This window comes from Dryobates pubescens, chromosome 5, assembly GCF_014839835.1.
Source record: "Dryobates pubescens isolate bDryPub1 chromosome 5, bDryPub1.pri, whole genome shotgun sequence".
NCBI lineage: Eukaryota > Metazoa > Chordata > Aves > Piciformes > Picidae > Dryobates > Dryobates pubescens.
In genome coordinates this window covers 35,300,176-35,323,606 of record NC_071616.1, presented here as the reverse complement: position 1 = coordinate 35,323,606, position 23,431 = coordinate 35,300,176, and the positions used below count along the sequence as shown (strand labels likewise).

General features: G+C 40.7%; 1 protein-coding gene across 1 annotated transcript in view; it reads right to left on the bottom strand.

Moving 5' to 3' along the window:
* Positions 1 to 23,431, bottom strand: part of SPTLC2 (serine palmitoyltransferase long chain base subunit 2) — a 73,779-nt gene that overhangs the window by 37,636 nt on the left and 12,712 nt on the right. The window contains exons 3-9 of the mRNA XM_054161988.1: positions 18,089 to 18,243; positions 16,684 to 16,832; positions 16,225 to 16,349; positions 10,880 to 10,973; positions 8,275 to 8,380; positions 7,222 to 7,441; positions 5,321 to 5,447 (exon numbers count right to left, since the gene is read on the bottom strand). Of these exons, the coding sequence (XP_054017963.1) occupies positions 5,321 to 5,447; positions 7,222 to 7,441; positions 8,275 to 8,380; positions 10,880 to 10,973; positions 16,225 to 16,349; positions 16,684 to 16,832; positions 18,089 to 18,243 (976 nt within the window). The remainder of the gene's footprint in view (positions 1 to 5,320; positions 5,448 to 7,221; positions 7,442 to 8,274; positions 8,381 to 10,879; positions 10,974 to 16,224; positions 16,350 to 16,683; positions 16,833 to 18,088; positions 18,244 to 23,431) is intronic.

Sequence of the window (23,431 nt, the reverse complement as noted above, 5' to 3'; positions counted from 1 at the left end):
TGACTGGTCCCTGGGTTCCTAAGGTGGTAATTTAACACCTCATTAGCAAGTGCATTATTGGAAGAAATTCAAATGAATTAGGTTTAATGCAAATAGAATGTTTTCAAGCTCAGTCTGCAAAAGGAGTGTTTATTTCCCCTTTTGAGCACAAAAGCAGCCACTGCTGCAATTACTGCTAACATTGGAAAGGTACAAACAATTCATATTTAGACTATTTGCTACATAATATTCAATTTTAAGTGATGCAACATTAGCTCACCTTTCATTATTGCTTACATTATTGCTATTGGATATACTTTTGGCTTGTCTTTGGAAAGAACAGGGCAATTTCACTGAACACTTGAAGAAACCTTCTGATAGACAGCTGATTGAACTACTGAGACCATACCTTCACTTTAGAGCCCAATTAACCACATGGAAGTTAAAATACCAATTTTAGTCTTATTTCCCCCCCTAAAATTTAAGCAGACCAGGCTTAGCTTCATTTCCATCATGTTTTTCCCTGTGTATATCACAGATGGTCCTGTCTTCTCAGCAGCTCAGTTAGGCTCAGTACTCTGCCAACTACTGTACATTCTTACTGTCTTTGCCTAGAATTGGTTCAACTCCCTTTCCTGACTTAAGTCACTGGAGTTTGTTGTGTACAGCCATGGCAATTCTAGAAATCCTTACTTGCTGACCATTTGGTTTTGATTCCTCTGACAAGATGCAATCAGTTACTAGCTTTTCACAACTAAGGTGCTCAAATGAGACAAATACTGATCAAAGTATGCACAGCTGACTAGCTTTCAAAGGTTACTTAAAATTTTTTGATAGTTTAGCAGCTGGAGTGGCTTATACAACTGCTACCTCTATTGCTTGCAACACTGGAGCTATGCAGGGTAATGTACAACATTACCTGGGTTTCTAAACACTGCTCAAAACAACATCCATTCGAAATTTAAGTGTAATCCTGGGCAAGATCTCTCAGCAACTTAGCCTATACACAGTAAGTGCAGTGCTGTGACTGAGCATTGGATATTTGCCTCCTGAAACCGAGATGGAAGACAACAAACATTATAAAATGTCAGCATGTGTAAGTACTACTGTTAACTTCCATGGAAGGAAGTAGTTCATCTCTTTTACAAGCCAGTAACACTGCCAGCTTTAGTTCAAACTGGATTTAAGATTTACATTCAGTTTTTAATACACAGGAGAGAGAACTAAGTGTAATCTCTGAAGGACGTTAACCAGTTCCTAGACTGGTTTCACCTTGCATGTTTTGATTTGCCCTCACCTAAGTAAGGTTACTTTATGATTTTCTTCCACTTGCCCCAGCAATGTTATCATGGCAGCGAACAGGCCGAGTCCTGAAGACCAACACTGCTGAAAGAACTGCAGTTGCATAGGATAGGATAGGATAGGATAAGGATAAACCAGGTTGGAAGAGACCTTTGAGATCATCAAGTCCAACCTATCACCCAACACCATCCAATCAACTAAACCATGGTACCTAGTGCCCCATCCAGTCTCTTCCTAAACACCTCCAGTGATATACGACTGGCTCTTATGTAAACAGGATTCCCAGTCCTACGGAGATTGTTATGGTGAAAAAAATCCAGTTCTCAACTCAAACCAAATAATTGATGTTGAAAAGTTCACTGAGACAGATTAAGTACTTAATACCCTAAGTCCTAATGTTTCATTTTCCAGGACAAGCACCAAGCTGTCTCATTTACCCTATAGTCAATTTAAATAACCCAACCACCACATGAACAGCAAGAATCAAATGGCTCTACATAAGAAGTTTTCAGAATCCCATTCCAGAAATCAGTTTTCCACCTTTGTGCATACTACGACCCCAAAAGCTTTGCTTATTGTGGCTTTTTGTCATTCATTGAAAAATGTCCCTTTATCTATAAAATTTCAGAAGTCCATTCATCTTTGTGGCTGAACAGAGAGAATGAGTAGCATCCACTGAACTGCTGACAAGCCTCTGCAACACTTGCTTGTTAACAATTTCAACCATAGTCACTTTGAATTGGAAAGCTAGCTCCAAAATTTTGCTGTTGTGGAAAGAAGCCTCCTGTGTCACTCCTACTGACCTTGTCCTACTATACACCAAAGCTAAATGTGGTGATATGTGAGATAACCATGTACATTGTGAAAGACATTCTATGTGCTTAAGATGTTCACTACTCTTGAGGACAACTGTTCCTTCAAAGATAGTCTCTATATTGGAAGCACCACCATTAAGAACCCATAACACGGCTCTGCAATCACTTTGGTTGTTGGGAGGGTTTTCTGCAGTCTGCATGAAGGAGCAAGGGATACACTTGTATTCATACATAATTACATTCTTGTATCTGTCTTCAGAGAGACTGGAACTTGGTAGTCACTTACATGCATAAATGGTACCAAAAAGATTAACATATTAGTTTCAACAGAAATCAAGACACAAGAAACTACTGTTCCAATTCAGGCAGCACACTGCATGCCATCTATCTTAAGTTCTTTATAAGCAGCCATTCAGTTTTTCATAGCATCTGTGTTTTGTCTCTGCTGCCTCCTACTAATATCCTATTTAGTCACTGGCAGCTTGCTGGAAAGGTCTGAAAGGAGATACTTACTTTTTTTTTTAGTTATGTGATGTTTTAGTAACTACAATGCCTCATACTGTAAGTTTAGAGCCTCCAGATGTTTCACTAGATTTAGAAATAACCTGAAGAGGAGAGAATGAACTTATTCCTGCAAAATAATGTATAAAACCCTCTTTTGTTCTCAAAACCCCATTGCTTCCTTCTACTTATTCCTCAGCTATCAGGACATCAGAATTTCCACACAGGTTTTATGCCACAGAGGACAGCAGCTCTTAAAAATAGTGCGTGATGAGCAGAAGCAGGAAGACAAAGAAGCCACAAAGACCCTTTTCAAGAAAGCATTCTTGAAACCATTAAAAGATTTAGCTGTGGACCAAAAAACTGTTTTGATTCCAGCTCCAACTCCTGTGCCCTTGTAAAACCATTGCTCTCAGTTTCCTCTCCTTCATTAGTTCAGCTTGACTAATTATAAAAGCAGCAAATTTTTTGTAATAGACAGTCAATTCAGAGGTACTTACCAGGGACCCAGTTTAACACTATTTCTCTACTTGTCTTCCACAGTTAACAACTCTTACCAGCACCACTCTACTCCACATCTACTCGTAGCCTAACCAACTGCAGGCAGTGGTCCTCCAGAGCCCCACCCAAAATTCCACAGAATCCAAACAGAGGTTTTTCAACCAAAGCCCTTAAACAAGGAAAAAAATTTGTCATGGTATCACTAGCAGCTGCTCAATTTACTCAACTGAACTTTTGCCAACTGCATCCACACAAAATGCCTACAAGGGAATATTATCTCTAAAGCCTTAAGGCAAATTAAAAAAATCCATGACTGGGTACAGCACTGTACAGAAGATGAAGCAGAGAAGCACTTTCATGCAGGGATCATCCCGTGAGGTGATCACCCTAGCTGAGGGCTGACTTAGATGCTTGGAAAGCCAGTAACACTTTCATGAGACCTGTAGCTGAGGGATTCTGGGTGCCAGCAGACAGGACTCTGGCTATCCAGTTATTATAATCCATCACTTCCAGTTCATACAGAAATCAGACATACACACTCTTCTTTGAAATGTGGGCTTTCCCCCCCCCCCCCAATTAAAAAAGTGGGTAGGAATTCTGATACTCCTTAGCACCAAGTGAGAAGGATGTAGCCTGATGTCCATTTTAAGGAACACAACAACGAAGATGACCTTTTATTCTTTTGCCAAGTTGATTCCCAATCTGCTTCACCTTTCAGCTCTGATGGATCTTCCTGGCATAATGGCAAGAGAACAGTCTGGAGTGGAAGTTGCTTCCATTCTCCTGGCTTGAAGAAATATCACACTGTAGCCTCATACAAGGATCAAAAATGCCTTAGTTTGACTACTGGAAACAGAAATCAGTTACACATGCCTTGCTTTCCACTTCATTAAGCAAAACAGATACTGGAAAAATCCCCAAACAAGCAACGCCTGAGCAGACCACACACTGTTCATCAGCTTAAAGAGTGCTACAGTTACTTATAAGATGATGGCAAGACCCAGGCCTTTTGCACAACTAAATTTTTCATGCAGTTTGAGGGTTGGTTAGTATCTGTCCTCGAGAGCAGCCCTGGGGACTGCTCTTGGATGGTACACATATCTCACACGGATCACTCTGAAAGCGTGCAGATACAGACTGCTTGCCTGGCTGTGCTTGCCTCAGTGACGCCTTCTCTATTGAGCAACCACCACCAACTGCTAGCACTTAAGTCTGTAAGCAGATTGAATGAAATCCATTACAACAGAAAAACTTCCAGAGTAATTTCTCCAACTAGCTTTTTCACTGCAGGAGTCATCTGTCAGGTTATTTGCCCAGCTGACCCGCGTTGAAAAGCAAACCCAGCTCTTTAGTATACACCACCACCACCTCGTGGCCAGATGCCTGAAACTCCCACAACTGAATATACTCTGCAGTTTGAATTCTTCAAAGAGCCCCTGAACTGAGCACCACTGAATGATCTTCACTGCCATCCTATGTGAGCTACTCACAACTTTTTAATTGCCTGTGAAGAGGGAAAAGAAACCTACGTGCCAAGTGCTGTACAATTTCAGTTTCAAGGCAGCTTATGCATTACAAGTGCAAGCTATTTACTTCTTGCTGTAAGTGAAGGAATCTGCTACTTCCTAGGCAAATGAGACAAGAGAACTTGTAGGTTTTACTTTGAATGCATCAAGACCAGTAAGGATTTCCCTGTTCTTACTTTCAGGCACACAAGGACGATGAATATGCTGAATATCTTCTCCTGATACACTAACTCTACCGATCTTGAAAACTGCCTCTAGCTCCCCAAGTAAAATGAAATTTCAGAAACATTCCTGTATTTATTGAGGTGCAAACATCAAACTATACTACATGATGAAAATAAACAGCATTGTCTCTGCAGTAACCAGCCAACAGGACTGTAAAGGATACCCAGCAAAATACTCTGAAAGCAACTTAAAAGCGAAACAAACGACAAAGGACAGACAATGGGGAAGAGAAAGAAGGCAGCTACAACAGCTGGACACAACAAAAATCAATACAAGACAATCCTGTGTCTTGGACAAGGCTAAGATGACTTACCTCTATCTGAAAATTCATCATCCTGTTACTAGGCTGATCTGCCAAGTAGGATGGTAAATTTATTTGTTGTTGTGCCCACTTAATGAGTTATCTGTTAAATGTGATAGAGGCTCTCTTTAGCTTCCCCCTTTCACATGCTTACTGTTAGAAAGACTCACCAACAGTTGTACCATCTTCACCCATAATGCACTTCATTGAGGTGATGATTTGCTCCACAACAGGAGGTGACAGTGATGTTGCATACACAGCACTGTGAGAGTATGTCCTGAGGTAATCAATCAGTTCCTAGTAAAACACAAGAGCCATCAGACATTGCCTTCCCAGCACAAGAGATATGTTTTATTGTCATGTCTTAATCATACAGTGAAACAGACCACCACAAGAAACCTCTTTCAGAATGTCCTGGAAGGGAATAGGTATCTCAGGGACTGTTTTTATGGTATATGTAATAAACAATGGAAAAGTGAACAGCAAGGGCACAACAACCCATAATTTGATCAGGAGGCAAGAACGTGCACTGATCAAAGACACATGCCTACAACAGGCTTGTTTAGCCAACACCTTGAGCACTGGATTGCAGCAAGGTGTTTTGCTTGCATTACTCATGCTGTGTGCAGGCTGTGTTTCAAAAGAGTTTATAAGAGTCTAAAACAAATGGAATAGTGGGGACTAGGATCCATTGGTGCTTATGTATCATGCTCAACATGTCTAACCACAAGTTACCAAGCAGGGGAATGGGTCACAAAATATTTTCTCCCATTTATCAGCACAATGTAAATAAAGCAGCAGGTCTAATGTAAGAGTCAAGAACCTGTCCCTTCCTGCATTTCCCAGTTAAACACACCTGTCAGATTTGTTAGAGAACAAAGGCAAGTCTTACAGGAACAAAAGGACCAATACACTGCAGATATAGGCTGATTGTTGATGGCAACAAACCCACTCTTAAATATCCAGGACACTCCAGCAAAATATTATAAGGAGCAGTATGAATGGCAGGACAGATTTGGTCTTCTGCTATCATGAAAATTAATGATAGTCCTACAGACAGCACAAGTTGTGAACATATTCTAGAAATATGTGGGAGTGTTCAAGGAAGTTGTAAAGAGACTTTGAATTAAACCAGGTAAGAAGATTTAAGTTCTCTTAGCTCTAAAGCAATCCCTCAAACAGCAGCTAAAACGCAGTTATGGAGTCTCAGCTGCTTCACATTATGCCAAGAGTTAATCCTGCTGGCTCGCTACCTTTGGAAAAAGATTTATAGGGTGCTTTCTTCTGGGGAAGATGTCATAGTAATTTTAATCCAATTCCAGTAAACTCCCCAAAAGAAACATCTGCAAGTCCCATCTGCATTTGAATGAGGTGCAGCAATTGTCACTATGTAAAAAAATAATTACTGTCATGGTAACAAAATGGTGGACTAATACCCTCACATAAAGCTTGGAAGCCTGATCTGTACAACACAGTTGAGGATATGAGAAAGGGGACACATGCCATTGTACTCCAAAAGGAGTCTGGCAAGGGTAACACTTTCTAGCAGTACTCTTTTTCTAGAAAAGAATCAGTAGGAAAAAAAAAAACCAAACAAAAAACCTGACCCAAACCAACAAACAAACAAAAAAAACCCAACCAAAAAGTGAAGAAAATGTCTTTCAAGAGAAAGTAATCTGTTCAAGTCCAGAGGGAATCAGCTCTCCTAGACTAACCTAAGATGTTGAACAGGATGAGAAACTTCAGCATTCAGCAATTTTCCTGCAAGTCTCATTAAAAGTAACAGTAGGAAATCTCTGCTTCCTGGCTCTTAGCAGTTTCTAAAATGACACTACACCAGTACTGTACATTCTGAAACTGGGATCATTGCTGACCATGTGAAAACTATACACCTATGAGGTGTTTTACTAGACTAGCCTCCTCTACACTGCAGAATTTCACTGTACCTAGGCAGTATGTAAAATTATGAAACAAATGGATAATCAGAAAACTTGAGAAATAGATTGACTATAAAATGTTTACTGAAGGACTCCATCTCCAGCCTGCAGCCATGAGATTCCTAGCTTTTTACCTTCTTGCCCCCAATGTATCCTCCAGCAGCTCCAAAGCTTTTGGTGAATGTTCCCATCATAACATCCACATCTTCAGGATTGAGTCCAAAATACTCCACTACACCCCGGCCACTGGGACCCAGGGCACCTATACTATGAGCCTCATCAAGGTACAGATAGGATTTGTACTTCTTCTTAAGAGCAATCACTTCAGGCAAACGGACTATGGATCCTTCCATACTGTTGAGAAACAGAAATTCAGGTCAGTTCATTTAATTGCTGGGGCTGCCTGATAAAGCCTAAAGTTACTTTGTGTTCTTTTCTTCACTCTTTCAGTAATTATGAACACAAAATTCACTAGACTCATCATGTTCTGCAGAGAGATGTAACTCATCCTTGCTCCTGGGGCCTAAATGTCTATTTTCTACCTGTTTAACATCTCTGGGACGCTGACATAGAGACTAAGTAGTAGCAGCAACAGTAAGTTATGGCAAAGGAATGTGTTCAATGACAATTTATAAAGCAATGTGCTCACTGACAATCTTATAAACTCATCACCTCAATCTTACTTCCATTCTCATGTCAGTATTCTGATCTGACACCTACTTACCTGTTGTTCTTAGGTTAGTAGCCCTCCAAAATACCCTATTTAGTGCTGAAAGTAACTGTGATTTAAATGCCTAACACAACTAAGCCTACTAGATGCTCCTACTCGCTCTCAGCGAAAACATTCCAATTGCACAATTCCATTCACGCCAGCATTGTCTATGAACACAGAAAGAATGGAATAGACAAGCAACTTAGGACCTCAGCTCTGATGGAAACAATCAGATTAATTAATTTCTGCAATCTAATTGGGATATGGGAAGCATTGTGACAAGAGCAGGTGCAGCTACAGTACCAGCAACAGCAAGTCCAGGATGTGAGACAAACATAGCTCCATTTAATTCACAGATGAGATTAATGAAATAACTGTGAAGTGACAGTACTCTTTGTTTGATTTGGCAAAGGAACCCAAATACTAAGCTAGATCTCATGTGGAGGGTCTTAGGAATATAAAGAATAGTTTGTACCTGTATATTCCTTCCACCAAGATAAGAATTTTTTTCCAGGGCCTCCGTGTACGAGGTTGCCCATGCACAATAGCATCTTTGAGCAGCTTCTCCAGGCTTTGCATATCTGCACCAGAAATTACTGTTAAACCGTACCAAAACAGCTACCAGCTTGAGCTCTGACATGACTAATGACAGCAATACTCCAGAAACGCACAAATTGCTCCAGTGTGGAGGACAGACCATACAGAAGTCAATAAGCATGGGCTTCATCTAGCTGCAAGCCCACAGACGAGTTTGAAGGGAATGGGTGACTGTCTGAACTCTGAGGAAGAATTTAATTATCCCAAGCTAAAAGCAAAAATTAGAGCATTAGGCACAAACAGCACACAAGGAAGGGGAAGGTGGGGGGGTGGGGAAAAAAAGTATCTCATTGGGAGGAAAAGCAAAAGCAATGTAGATAGTGTGTCCTGCTGGAAAAAGGTAAGTCAAAAAAGTATAGGCAAGCTCAAGGACAATCAACTAAAGATAAGCAGAATACAGAGCGAAGTGCAGAATGCTTTATTTAAAGCTGAACAGACTGGAAGTGTGGAACAGGAAGCTACTAAACCCAAAACAGAAAAGGAAGTAAAAAGAACCAGCAGTGCAGGAAGAGGACAGTACTCAGCATTTCAGAAACTAGATAGATGATGTTGCTAACAGCAATGTACTCTGAAACCTAACTAGCTTTGGCTATGAACACTCAACATGATCCTAGGAGAACCTGACTAATGTGAGCAAATAAATACACATGAAGTGAATAAACACCTGAAGAGAGGAATGGAGATGGGAGTAATCAAACCATAAAAGCTAAAGTGCTGAGCAAGAGACAGACATAAACACTAAGGCATGAAAAAGAACACAAATGATCATGAAAAGAGGACTGGTAGATTAGATCAGTTGTAGCAGGAAGAGGAGCTTGTGAAGTAGAACTAGACTAGAACTCATACAGACTGCAAAAGACAGCTAAGGCTCAGAAAAAGACAAAGATGAAGTCAGCAGTGAAGCCCCTGCCTCCAACAAATTTCTCCAGGAAGAAAGGACAAGTTTGGTGCAGTTAGAGAGAACAATGAAATACCAACTTCTTTTCCAATTTCTCAAGAAAGAGGGAAAGACTGAGAACTAGGTCTGACTTTAGTGAAAGCTACAGAATGCAGAATAAGGTAGGGGAAAAAATGAAACCACTGAAGAAGGATTTTAAGGGGGATTTTACATTTTCTTCCATAATTTCTAAAAAGCAGAATATTAATGAAGCCATTAACATCTCAGGAAAATGAAGTTACCTCAGGCAGCACAAAGTATTACAAGAGTAGAACTGAGAACACATGCCTAATTGTGAATTGTGTATCGCCTTGAAAGGCCAAGAGGATTGACTGCATTTTACCTTCCAATTGTAATTGGTCACTCCATTCACCTTCACAGATCCCCACCACCTATAAAGCTTCTGGAATATCCCCCAATCTCACCACTGCAAGTCTGTACCCCATTCAAACAGACAGTCTCATTTTCCCCATCACAAGAGAGCTCCTAAGTCTTTCTCCGCATACTCAGATCTCTGTTTGTCACCAGAGTTCTCTGAAATTCTGGAATTTGTGCAGAAGTATATCCATACAAATGCAGAAGTTGAATGCAAAGCTTTTGTGATTTATGAAGTATTATGGATAAATAAATAAATAAAACTATGGTCAGCTCTACACTTCTGCAAAACAAATTATTCAAATGATAGAGAAAGAGTAACGAAAGAAACAATAAGCACAGCAGAGGATCCACTGTCAAGTAGGACAGAGAAAGGAAAATAATTGCTGCCACCCAAGCTTTTTTTGCCATCACCACACACTTCAAAGAGCAAGAAGCATCATGATCTCAGAGATAATCCTATTAAAAGCATTAGGAGTGGCTGAAGAGTGAAGGTAGTGGCTTTAGTAATCAAGGACAACCAGGCACCTCTTTCACTGAGAATAAAAGAAGGAAACCCTTAGTATTTTTTAATCTGAAAGATATTCTATCTCCTTTGGAAGAAGATGAAACTAGCAACATGCAAATTCTGTTTATTTTGGAAACAAACAGTGGAAGCAAGTGTTCAGTAAAATCAACCTATGCTTCACATCCCAAAATTTCTTTTTGTACATTGTACCAATGCATGGCTGTCCAGTTTAGCTAGAACATCTGCGTTCTTAAGCTTGTTACTGTAGGATCATGTTGGCATCTGGTCCTCAAATTACATTTTCTTATTCCCCACATAGTAACCCAGACCACTACATGATCACATTACTATGTGACACAGGCTGCTGCAGTAGTCTAACTACACTGAACTATCCAAGTAACAAGAAGCCACATCAAAACATCAGTGCCCCTAGATTTGCAAAAGGGCAGTATGCTTCTCTTCACACACAGATGTAAGCCAGAACTACTCCAGGATAAGTGTATCAAAAAATACCCAGTTTGGGCTGGTAAAATTCTCAGGGGCAGCAGTCTTCTAACCTCTTAGGTCACCAGTACACAATTGGATTTCCAAGTATCAGAAGGTAGAAGAGACTGAATCTGATCTACAGCACCTCTATAGCAGAGCCCACCATCTGATACTTACTGTTGTGCTTAAAGATTCGAATAGTTGCTCCTGACAGTCTTGCTCCAAGCACTAGTGATGCATGATTCAGTTCATCACTCAAAATCAGACAGCCCTGAATTAGAAGGGGAAAGAAGAAGATACTGAAAATCTTATGTTTCATGGGCAAGCATGCAACACTTTCCAGCTCTGAAATGCTTAATGGATCATTTAATAAATAAATACATACTTCCCACATAAAAACAGCTAGTGTGCTAAGAAAATGTGCAGCCTTACTATGGCAAATAAAAAATACATGACTGCTGTTAACTAAAAGAACTACTTAAATGTCACTTTTCCCAGAAGTGCTACAGCTGAATCTGCCTGAGTATCTCCTGGTGATGCACTCATCCTCCTAAGCAGCCAGGCAAAAAAGAATCACAGAATTGCTATGGTAGGAAAAGACCTTCAAAGACCATCAAGTCCAACCCTTATCTAACTCTACCAGGGCCACCATATCCTTGAGTACCACATCTGGACAGCTTTTAAATAGATCCAGGAATTCAACCACTTCCCTGGGCAGCCTGTTCCAGTCTTTGATAGCCCTCTCTCAAGACCCTTCAGCAGCTTCATTACCCTTATCCAGACCTGCTCCAGCACCTCAACATTTCTCTTGCACTGCAGCACCCAAAACTGCTCAAGGTGCAGCTTCACCTGTGTCGAGTACAAGTGGGACAATCACCTCTCTAGTCCTGCTGGCCACACTATTGCTGATACAAGCCAGGATGCTGTTTGCCCTCTTGGCCACCTGTGCACATTGCTGGTTCATATTCAATTGTATGTCAACCAGCACCTCCAGATCTTTTTTCTGACAAGCAGATTTCCAGCTAGTCTGCCCCAAGCCTGTAGCATTGCACGGGTGTGTTGTGACGCAAGTGCAGGACCCAGCACTTGGCCTTGTTGAAGCCCATATGATTCCAGCCAGCCAGCCTATCTAGGTCCTTGTGAAGAGTCTTCCTAACTTCCAGCAGATCAACACTCCCACCTAACTTGGTGTCACCTGCAAACTTACTGAGAATGCTCTTAATCTCCTTGTCAAGATCACTGGTAAAGATATTAAACAGAAGTGCCCCCAGCACTAAGCCCTGGGGAACTCCACTTGTGACTGGTCACCAACTAGATTTAAATCCATTCACCACAACTCTCTGGGCCGAGCCACTCAGCCAATGTTTGATCCATTGGAGTGTACATCCATCCATGCCTAGGGCAGACAGATTTTTCACAAGGATGATGTGGGGAACACTATCGAAAGCTTCACTGAAGTTCCCTCATCCACCAAGTGGGTAACCTTGTCATAAAAGAGAAGGTTCTTGCCACAGTTTATTCAGCAAGTCTACAGCAGTGGTAGGAAACAGGCCACCAAAGTCCTAGATTAAAGACCTTATCAAAGTTGAACTATTTCTTACATTAGGAGGTAACCACTGACTCAACCCATGTGTGCTCAGCTCCAAAGGGACTAATTTTCTTTAATCAACAGAATTATTAAGTACTCTGCAGGTGGAGGCAACACAGAAGAGACAGGAAGTAGCAAACAAAACTGCAGTGAAATGGAGTTTTCTGAAGCCATTAAACATTATATTTAATTTGTTTGCATTTTCAAAAAGCAATTAAATTTGTCCAAGATATATCCTTAGACAAATATCAAAAGGGGATACATCTGTTTTGAGAGCAGTAATGGCTACAGGTCAATAACTGTTATGGTGAACATTCAGGCACAGTGTTATCACTGGACTACAGAGATGTATATTGGGGGATTAATCTGTAAGAAAGCAATAATATTTCCAAATAACTTTGGCCCACTATGCCTATCTGCTGCAACTCTAGAAGTGATACTGTGAACTTTAAAATCCTAAAGGCATGGCTAGGTGCTGAAGATTTGACACTAAACACATACTCGTTCTATGTTTCTCTATTAATAATTAGTGGAAGGAAGTGTCAAGAACATCTCTGCGATGAGAGTTACTAGAAGGAACCGTGAAAGCATTGCCCACACAATGTCCTCTGACACAAGGAGGTACCACAAACAGTAGGATTATTTTCTCCACAAAAAAAAGGGGAATTCTCCACTAGAACTGTAATGCACCTAGAAATATTCTGTATATTGGGAAAGCTCAGGAATGGCTTCCCCCAGAAATTGCACTAAATCCCAAGTGTTCAAACTGCTGTTACAAGGACATAGACTGTCCTTTCAGACATGTCTGAAATATTGTATTTCAGACTTTAGCATAAGCAGCACAGAAATCTTCAACTAGCATTTGATCTTTGCAGCTACTGCACCAGACAAGGAGATGCTATGTCAGAGGGCACTGCTGCTAAACAATACTGTATCAAAAACTGAATGCAACAATCAGGGATTAGAATCCTTCTTATATGAAATGAAAAATGAAAATAAATAAATGTAAAAAAATTAAATGCATGAAAATGAATGGGGAAAAAAAAAAAAAAAAAGATAAAATGATTAATAGGCTGTAAGGAGCTTCTCCATAAAAACAAGTACAAGCTTTTGGTAGAGAAAAGGTTTAACAAAATCGCTGAGCGACTTCGCATGCCCCTGTAACAGAGAAGGACATTAAATTAGACTAAGTTAATTTAAAACTGAAGAGGAAGTTAAAACAGTGAAGTATTGTCTGCCACTAGAAAGAGGGGAAAGGATCAAAGAAGTCACTGGTACAGTATAGCAATCACTGATGCTGCTACTACAGTGTTAGGTTGCATTTATCAGCAATCTTACATGTGAGAAGACGACGGACACTAATTGGAGTCTAGCTTAGCCTTAAACAGTCTAACAACATTTCACTATGTAATTCTCAAATCTCATAATATCTGTGCCCTAAACTCAGCATATTTGGCAGTGACTGTACTGGGAAGCCAACAACTTGGCTGCCATCAGCAAGTCTCCTGCTGAAAACTGCCAGGTGCAGAAAGACCTGTTTTTAGTGATGCTTCAGCAGTGCTGAAAAACAACTTTCAATGCACACCAACTATACCTCTTTTCAGGATCTGCTTACTAGAAGCTGCTGGTCACAAGGCATAGTGTATAAAGATCAACTAGGTAACATTGATGAAGCTTTTGAATTTCTTTTGCTGACCAATGCTGATTAGATTATGGAGTAGAATTGTATCTCTAGGATAGTGAAGTCATGTTTGTTACTCTTAGAAAAGGATTTAGTAGCAATATAAATCAAGTGCTCAAGGATTTTGCAGAGCACAGCCAGAATGAGTGGTCCAATATTACACATATGTGAGTAATTTCATTTCAGTGGTTAGTGTTTTGAGCTAATTAAATTACATTATGGGTGCCTGGATACAATATGAATAATTATTAGCTTCAAATCATATCAGTGACTGTCAAAAGAAACTCCTTCTGGCTGAATGCAGACAATTATATTTGCCAAACCTCCAAAAATGCATGTTCCAAGTAGCTTTGCACCTGAAAATGCATGTAGGACATGCAAAGACACACAAACAACAGTTATAAAGAGAGCAAGCCCCAGACACTAATCAGGTATGGGAATCTCTAGGATTTACTGAGGACTCTTGACAAAGCATTGCCAACCAAGCTACACACATGCAGCCAATTGTGTACCAGGTGGTGCCACAATTCAGGATTTATGTGAGTCCTTATTTGCAGACAACGAAGAAATCAAAAGTGTAGTGAGAAGCAACTTCAGGCAGCCATAAAAAGCATTTAGTGAACATCCTAAACTGCAAAATGGTTCATTTGACAAAAACCTCTTTTCTTCAGAAGAGGGCATTTTCTGTTTGGATTATTCACCTGAGTATAATGGCACTGCTAGTATTAAGAGCAGAAGCTTCTTACTTCTGTATTAAAAGTGCATAAAAATCCAAGTATGCTCATCATTAACACAATACAGACTAGCCATTTATGGAAAGAATGGTTTAGTATATGTGCAAGTTATGTGCCTGAAAAGAGGTTATGTTACAGGCCTTGGAAATTACTGTTCAGATTCTCTCAATGGCTGTAAAATATGGAAATTAAGGAGCTGAGTCAGGCATCTCAGATATTCTCATAAGGTACTAAATATATACAGTGGGATCCATACAGAAAAAAAGATTAAGCAACTTTGCAGTAATGGACCATTTGTACTGACTTACAACAGACAGTAGTCTAAACTATATTGAGCTGTGTGTTCTGGGTCCAAAAGATCTCACAGAAAATACAAATAATTTTTCTGTTGGAGAGAAAGATGTGGGAAGACAGGAGAAACATGCAAGTAGAAGGTATGTCAGGAGTAACATACATTGTTCAGCATCATAGCACTGTGGAGGTGTTTGGCTCCAGAAAGACTAAATCTGAATCATTGAATTTCTCTCTGGCATTGGACTTCAGAACCATCTTTCATTACAGAAAGCTTCTGATATTTATAAACTTAAGCAGACCAAAATAAAAGAGGCATAATGTAGACAGTGTTGCTTCATCGTTACAAACAGAAGAGCATCCAGGAAGACACTACAGCTAGTCAAGAAAAGATTTACCAGTAAGAAAAGCTACCAGGAAGAAAAAGGCAGCAATGTTACAAACTGTAGATATCACAAGGGAAGAATTTACTAAATTATCTCAGGAACTAGAAAAATAAATGAACAGAAGGAAAACACACTACACAGGGACAAAGAACTCCAATAGGGTAATAGTAGTAGGCTAACAGTGAATCATTTTCAGAAGGAGGAAACAGTTCAAGTACTTGCATCAGAAGATGCTAACAAAGAGCTCTCTTCCATTTCACTTATCAAAAACTAAAAAAGAACACAGTTTGAGATGCAGGACACACAGGCTGCGTTGTGTACTGGTTTATGGGGCACATAACAGACATGGCCAGTCTACGTTTAACTTTGCTTCTCGCAAGTCTCTTTTCTACTCGGATTTTGCTCCTTCCAAAGAAGGGTTTTTCACCTGTCACTCAAAGATACGAAGTTCTGTATGTACCAAGATGCAATTCAGCTCATCGGTGTCTCTCACTGACACAACCATTTCTTAGTGTCTCAAGAGCATCAAAATTTCTTCAGCCAATCAGCCTGTTAATTAGCAACCAATTCATACACTAATTAGTAGCCTGAGGAAACAAGCCTCAACATGCGAGGCTCTATCCCAGAAAGAGGGCACGATCTGGACTGGTGCTGGTCTCATGGATGCTGTTTTCCACAGCGATTTCTGCAGAAGTTAGAGATGCATACTGTGATCTATAGTTTCCATAGAGAATAGATAGGGGTTACCACTGAAGGAATACAAAACCAAACATACAGATTTTTAGAAACCCCAACCAGCAGAATCTTTGTTAGATGAACTTTTGAAAGTACTGAAGCCATACCTTGCCAACTAAAGCAGGAATGTTCATAGAGTTGGTTGCAAACCCCATTCCATATGCCATTGCAGATTCCACACCTAGGAACCTGGCAACTAGCTTTTCCAGCTCCTCATGTTTGTCCAAGTTTCCTGAATAGAAGACAAATGCGAAATTCAGAGTGAGGAGAAGCCATATTGCCATATTCTACAAGAAAGATTCCCACCAACCAGACTGCTCTTTGTTTAAAAGCCTATAAGGGAGTGTTGAAAAAAATACCAATTAGGAAAATATAAGTGAACCAACTACCATGCCACGTAAACTAAACCCAGCAAGTAATTTTTAATTCACTAAAGTTAAAAACTTCTATATTGATTAATCTAAGGTTCAAAAGCTGGAACACATGATGTTTCAAAGGCCTGCAATCAGATTACAGACTTTGAAACAACATACATTGAGGGAGCACTCTATCTTGCTCCAACTTACCCATCTCCTGCCTAGTGCTGCACACCCCAGCTCCATACTGGGACAGAACTTTAGCTGCTGCTTCTTGGCAAGTCCCAGACTTCTGTGCAAATCCAAGGTAGTTGTAGGAACCCATATTAATGATGTCCTTTATCACTCTCCCCGTGTACCTGTTTCAAAACCACCACAAGTTAGGACACCCACAATTAAAAAAATTATAAAAAGTAACTACACCAGAAGACTCTTATTTCAGTCTCCCAGAATATGCACTGCAATGTTAAAAATCAATAGAACCAAACATTATTCCAGCAGTGCCCCTCATTATGAAACTGATCAGTGACCAAAACGCTACCCCTACCCTATCATCTCACACTAGACTGCAGAAGAGTTTACAATAAAAGATGAATTAAGAACATATCTAAAATGATTTGAGGCTTTTTGACCCATTTGCTGTTTCTCTGACATTTCCCTCTCCCCAACCCAGAAATACACAGCTTTCTTGTCAATTACAAACTAAGATCTCTAGATCAATTAATCTGGCAGCCCCTCAAGCAGGATATCCTCCAACCATATAAAGGAAACACATCTGGCACTGCTGTGCTAACAATACATGAGGAGGAAATTTAGGAAGAATTTTAGCAGAAAAAAAGTTTTAATTCTTTTGCCCTTGAAAGCCAAGGAGAGACATGACTAGCTTCAGCAAGTACTGTGCTGCAAACCTCTTCACAACACTGTTGTCTCCATCTTGTACGAATCCTTCTTCTTGCATTTCTGATTTTGTTTCTACAGACTGACTCAAAACAACTGTGTTAAATTCTGTTTCAGATATTTACTTCTAGTGTCAGGACGGGTTCTAAATCAACACACAGATACAGTCAGCAGTGCAATCCAAAGTACCTGCTCCAGGTTCTGGTTATCAAACCCAAACTATTAATTTTATTATAGGCATATGACTATGAAATCTTAACTCAGTCAGGAGCCTATGTAAACAGCCAAAATATTACAGGCATATAATCAGCTTGTTGGTCAGATGTGTGTGGTAGTGAGACTGTGTCCTGGGAGAAGAGACCAAACCCCACCTGGCTACAACCTCCCTTCAGGTAGCTGTGGGCAGCAATAAGGTCTCCTCTGAGCCTGCTCTTCTCCAGGCTAAGCAACCGCAGCTCCCTCGGCCTCTCCTCATAGGGCTTGTGCTCCAAACCCCTCCCCAGCTTTCTTGCCCTTCTCTGGACACATTCCAGCAAGTCAACATCTTTCCTAAACTGAGTGGCCCAGATCTGGACGCAGTACTTACGGGTTAAAGCCACTGGAAGGTTCAAAACACACACAATTCCCTGCTCCTTTAACCTCACAGTGCGCAACTTGCTCTTACAGACCCTCTACTCCAAGACAGCTGTTTGAAGCCTGTTCTTCAATTTTGACTCACGTGAAGGTCCAGTTATAGTCATGGGAAACTCTCTCCATCATGTCCACTTTGGCCCCTGGCACACTGCAGATTGGACGGTTCCAGCTGTCCCGAATGCGCATGTAGAGGTTTCTGTTGTAGAAATTTTCAAAGTCCTGGTACAATGGGACAAAGTCCTGAAAAACAGCGAGAGTGCTCAAAGGAAAATGTGTATTACAGTAAACCAAGAAGGAGAGGAGTAAGTTAATTCTGTTATTCAGGTGTAATTTAGAAATGGAAAAAGAGAACTCAAGATAAAAAGATCAAGAGCTCTTCATCACAAGCCCTGAAACCAATTCCACCCAAAGTGTTTTTTATCCTGGATATCCATGCCAGTGCAAAATCTTTTGAACTCCAGATAGTCATCAGCTAGCACAAAAATCTACCTGCTAGATGTGATTTCTGAACTTTCTCAGCCTGTAAATCTACCATGCCCTCCAGATTTCCTCAAAATTAGGTGCTGATTTGCATTCAACTTTTCTAGCAGTTCACAGAAACTAAAAGCCACAAACCACAGCTAGGAAAAATAATTGTGGCATTAGGCCGTGCTTCAAGTTTTAAAGCCTCTAAGAATTTTAATACATAGGAGAGGTAATGATGAAAGCAACACAGAAACTGAACTGGGAGCTCCTAATGACATAATGAGATCTTGTTCTCTGAACAAAAATGGGACTTGAAATACCTTGGCTCTCCTTCCAGCTCTTGCAGGATAATGGAGGAGAGCATCCCTCTCGAAACATGCAATAACCTCCTCTGTGAAATTCATAGCCGTATCATCTTTACAAGAGATTCATATTCAGCCTTCAGAGCTTAGCAGAGCAAGGGAACATGCAACTGCTTTTTGGCACCAAACAGTATGCATTGCTCTACTGAAAACGCAGAGAGTTTGAAAACTCTGGTACTCTGCCGTATTTTATTCTGTACTTCAGAAATTCATTTAACATAGCAGCATTTGCATTATCAGAGAGGTTACAGCTAGAACTTCCCACAATTTTTTTGTCCTGAATTCCAGCAAATAAACTCCATTATGGTACCTCTCTTCTGCACAGCTTATCGGCACTTACATCCCGCAGGATTTCTTTGCATGAGCGTTTCCTGAATTCTAGCTTCCCTTCCAACGTTTTTCAGGAAAAGTAAGTGACTGTCTTGAATGGATAACACACAGGAATGTCACACTGACTGACTGTGACAGCAAGGACAGTTGAGCACACAAGAATATATTTTTTTTTCCCAGCCTATTTAAAATGCTCCAAAATACTGAGATTTCTTTATTGCTACTCGATAACAAGAAAGTTTGACACTCACTAAGGAGAGTAATGCATAATTCATTGGCTGCTGTTGGGAAAAAAAAATAAGAGGAAAAAAAAGCTATTTTAATAATCTGCAAAAGGAAAAAGTAGAATTTATGACAAAGGCAAGAGCCAGCACAGTATTTCTTCCTGTTTTTCACAGGAGAAATGCAAATATGTTGAGAGGTATTTCATTTCTGGTGATACGATAAGCAAGACAGATTATCTGACCAAATTATGCTGCCTCACGTTTGCACCACCAAAGCCAACCTGGGAGCATTTATGCCAGCTTTTTAATAACAACTCAAACAAATGGCCACTAACAAGCTTTTACTTAAAATGCTTGACTGCAGGAAGAGTACTTTTTTCTTTGCCTTCCTATATTAATGACTTAGCAACTTTCTTCTTTAAGTTTGGAGTAAAAGAACCTCTAGGTCCATCCCTTTGCAGCTGCATACCACCAACCGTATAGGAAAGAGCCTGAAAGTGACTACTTCAAGGCAGACAGTTCACTTAAGCTTTCCTCTGATCTGCCTGTGCATAATCACAGAATATATCTGGTTGGAATAGACCCTGAAGATCACCCACTCCAACCCTTGACCCAGTACTGAAAGGCCAAGATGAAACAATGTCCCTAACTGCCAGGTCCACACACTGCTTGAACACCTCCAGGGAGGATGACTCCACCGCTGCGCTGGGCAAACCATTCCAATGTCTGATAGCCCTTACAGTGAAGAAACATTTCCTAATATCCAGCCTAAACTTGCCCTGGCACGACTTGTAATAATTTCCTCTAGTCCTGTTTCTTGTTATCAAGGAGAAGAGGCTGGCCCCCTCCTCACTTCAGGATCTTCAGGTAGCTGTAGAGAGTGACAATGCCTCCCCTCAGCCTCCTTTTCTCTAGACATGCCCAAAAGGCACAAAGATACTAGAAGCCATCATTTTGATGATGAAAACCAAGCTGGATTTAGCCAGTGATCACTGCTCCAGGGAGTCACAAAGACAGCAAAGACAGAAAGAAGGAATATGATTTCCACGAGCTAAGGTGTAGGGTGGGGCAATTATTTCTTTCACATTCCTGTACTTCAGGATAGTTCTGCATTATTTCATTGTGCCAAGTCTTCTCTGAAGGCTCTTTATCAAGTGAGCTTAACAGGGGTAATAGCTCAGTTAGTATAAAGCTACAGCTGGAAAATCATTCGTTTCTTGAAGTAGCTACACAGCTCTATCCTCCTTCGATCTCAGTGTCTTGTACTGTTCCAGGAACAAAATGGGTTTCAAGGCTGAATCACTAACCAACTGGTCACTTTGACAATAGAATAAAGCATCTAGGTATTGACAAATACATTTGGGAACTTCCTTCATATATGAGATCACATGGAGAGTACTGTATTATTAAGTGGTGATATGCATGAGAGTACTTGTAGCAATATAATAGGATCCTGACTCATGACACAAAATTGAAATAATTATCTAAAAGCATCTGAAACCCACTGCTACATCACTCATAGGGGGGTGGGAGAAGTGAGATCAAACAGAATCTCTGACACACTAGAAGATCAATACCTGACGGACTTGTTATGGCTCATTATCACCTACTGAGATCTTTTTCAGCATTTTCAACTCTTAGCCATCGTCGCTTGAGAATGTGGCTTTGCTGCAGTAATTCAAACACATTATGTGACCTTGGAAACAACAGAGATTTCAGCCAAGGTTCTTGGCTAGAAGCAGAGAATCACAGAATGACAGGGACTGGAAGGGACCTCTGGAGATCATCTAGCGCAGCCCCTCTGATGGAGTAGGATCACCCAGAGCAGGTTGCACAGGACAGCATCCAGGGGGGTTTTGAATTGAGGCCAGAGATGGAGACTCTACTGCCTCTCTAGGCAGCCTCTTCCACTGCTCCACTACCCTCAACATAAAGAAGTTCTTCCTCATGTTTAGATGTTCAAGTTTGTGCCCATTACCTCTTGTGCTGTCTCTGGGCACCACTGAAAAGAAGGCTGTTTTTTTTCCAGAGTCTGGAAATGAGTCATTATACCAACTCAAGCAGGTATGCCTGGGCTTAGAGTCCAACCTCACCTGAGACTGCTGATCAGATAGAGCATGTTTTATTTTGAAACTCAAGCTGACAAAGCAGGAAGAGTAACGAGCTCAACTGGTGAGACAAAGACAATCACCCACAAGAGTTTGACACCACCAAGATACACAATGAAAGTATGATCCTACAAGCCAACAGCAAAAATTGAGTTTGGAGTGATTTAACTGTCAAGTGCCCTGAATCTAATGGATTATGATAAGAAAAAAGGATGTCTTAAAAATCAACAAGAATTCAAGGAACCCCTCCCCTAGTAAACCATCCTCCTCGGAATACAACAGGCAGGAAGTGTTATTTTGGGATAAATTGTAACTAGATTGTCTGTTTCCTCAGTAATCCTAACCCCACCAAGAGGTTCTCATGACCCATGCATTTGAGAACATGAGAAAGAGAAATGGTAGGGTCAATGTGAATTTATAAACTGGTACTGCCTTTTGAAGTTTGGAAGACCACTTCTGGAGTGGCTATACAGGACATGATGGTCTGCCTGGTTGGTTTGGAGGTTGGGTTTGAGTTTGTTTTCTCCCTAAATCTGTCTGCAGTGTGGTACTTCAGATGGAGAGGAGAGATGATAGCAAAAAGACCACTTCTCATGGAAATGAAATTTTGGTGTGGGGTTTTTTTTTTTCCACTTCAAAGTTTAAAAAAACCAAAATCATTTGGGAAGGAAGGGGGGAAAGAAATTTATCAAAATCCATACTACTTCAAAATTTTGGCACGTACAGCCACAGGGCTGTGCCGCAATAGCATCCTACTACTGGAAGCAATCACTGTCACCTTTAAATGACCTTCAGAGGGTATTATTATTTTTTTCATCAAGTTCTCATCCTATTTAAGGTCCAACACTCTTTTTAGCTGTAAGAGACTCTAAGAATATCAGCCTGAGATGGAACAGCCTTATTTGGAGGAAAAATATTCTGAGAGAGTTGATTCTTTGAGCAACGTTCAGAGTAAGGTTACGCAAAGGTTATGCTCTTTCCAATGCAGGAGGCCAAGCAGAATGTTCTTTTATCTGAATTCATTTGAACATGGGGCTAGAAAATCCTACACAGCTCAATTCCTGTGGATTTTAGCCCAGAACATATCCTCTGTCAGTGAGGTGATATCTTCTCCCCCTCTACTCTGCCCTGGTGAGACCACACCTGGAATATTGTGTCCAATTTTGGGCTCCCCAGTTCAAGAGAGACAGGGATTTGCTGGATTGCCACAAGGATGATTAGGGGACTTGAGCATCTCCTGTGTGAAGAGAGACTGAGAGACCTGGGGATGTTTTGTCTTGATAAGATTGAGAGGAGATCTCATCAATGACTATAAATATCTGAGGGGCAGGTGTCCAGTGGATGGGGCCAAGCTCTTTTCAGCGGTGCACAGTAACAAGACAAGGAACAACGGATACAAACTTGAACATACAAGATTTCACCTCAATATGAAGAGAAACTTCTTTACAGTGAGAGTGATGGAGCACTAGAACAGGCTGCCCACAGAGGCTGTGGAGTCTCCTCTTGAGACTTTCAAGACCCATCTGGATGCATTCCTGTGCAGACCACTTTAGGTGATGCTGCTTTGGCAGGGGGTTGGACTCAATCATCTCTGGAGGTCCCTTTTAACCCTTAATGTTCTGTGATTCTATGATGAAGAAATCTAAGTATCAGTGGTATCCTAGAAGCTTGAAAGGCACAGCAATTTCAGGAGAGAGCAAAATCAGGAAAGAATAAAATCCTCCCTTGGGGTGCAGCACCTTGGTACATGTGCTTTGAGAATCCAAGGTTTCATCATATTGCAAATTAATACTACAAGTGAAGGTCATAATGACAGCTTTGTAAGCATTAGCCTGGGGCACAAGGATATGCAAATGCAGTACTTATGCTGCTTTTAAAGCCAAGTTTTCATAGCATTGCACCTAAGCCAACAAATGGTGCCATAAGCACCAGCCAGGCT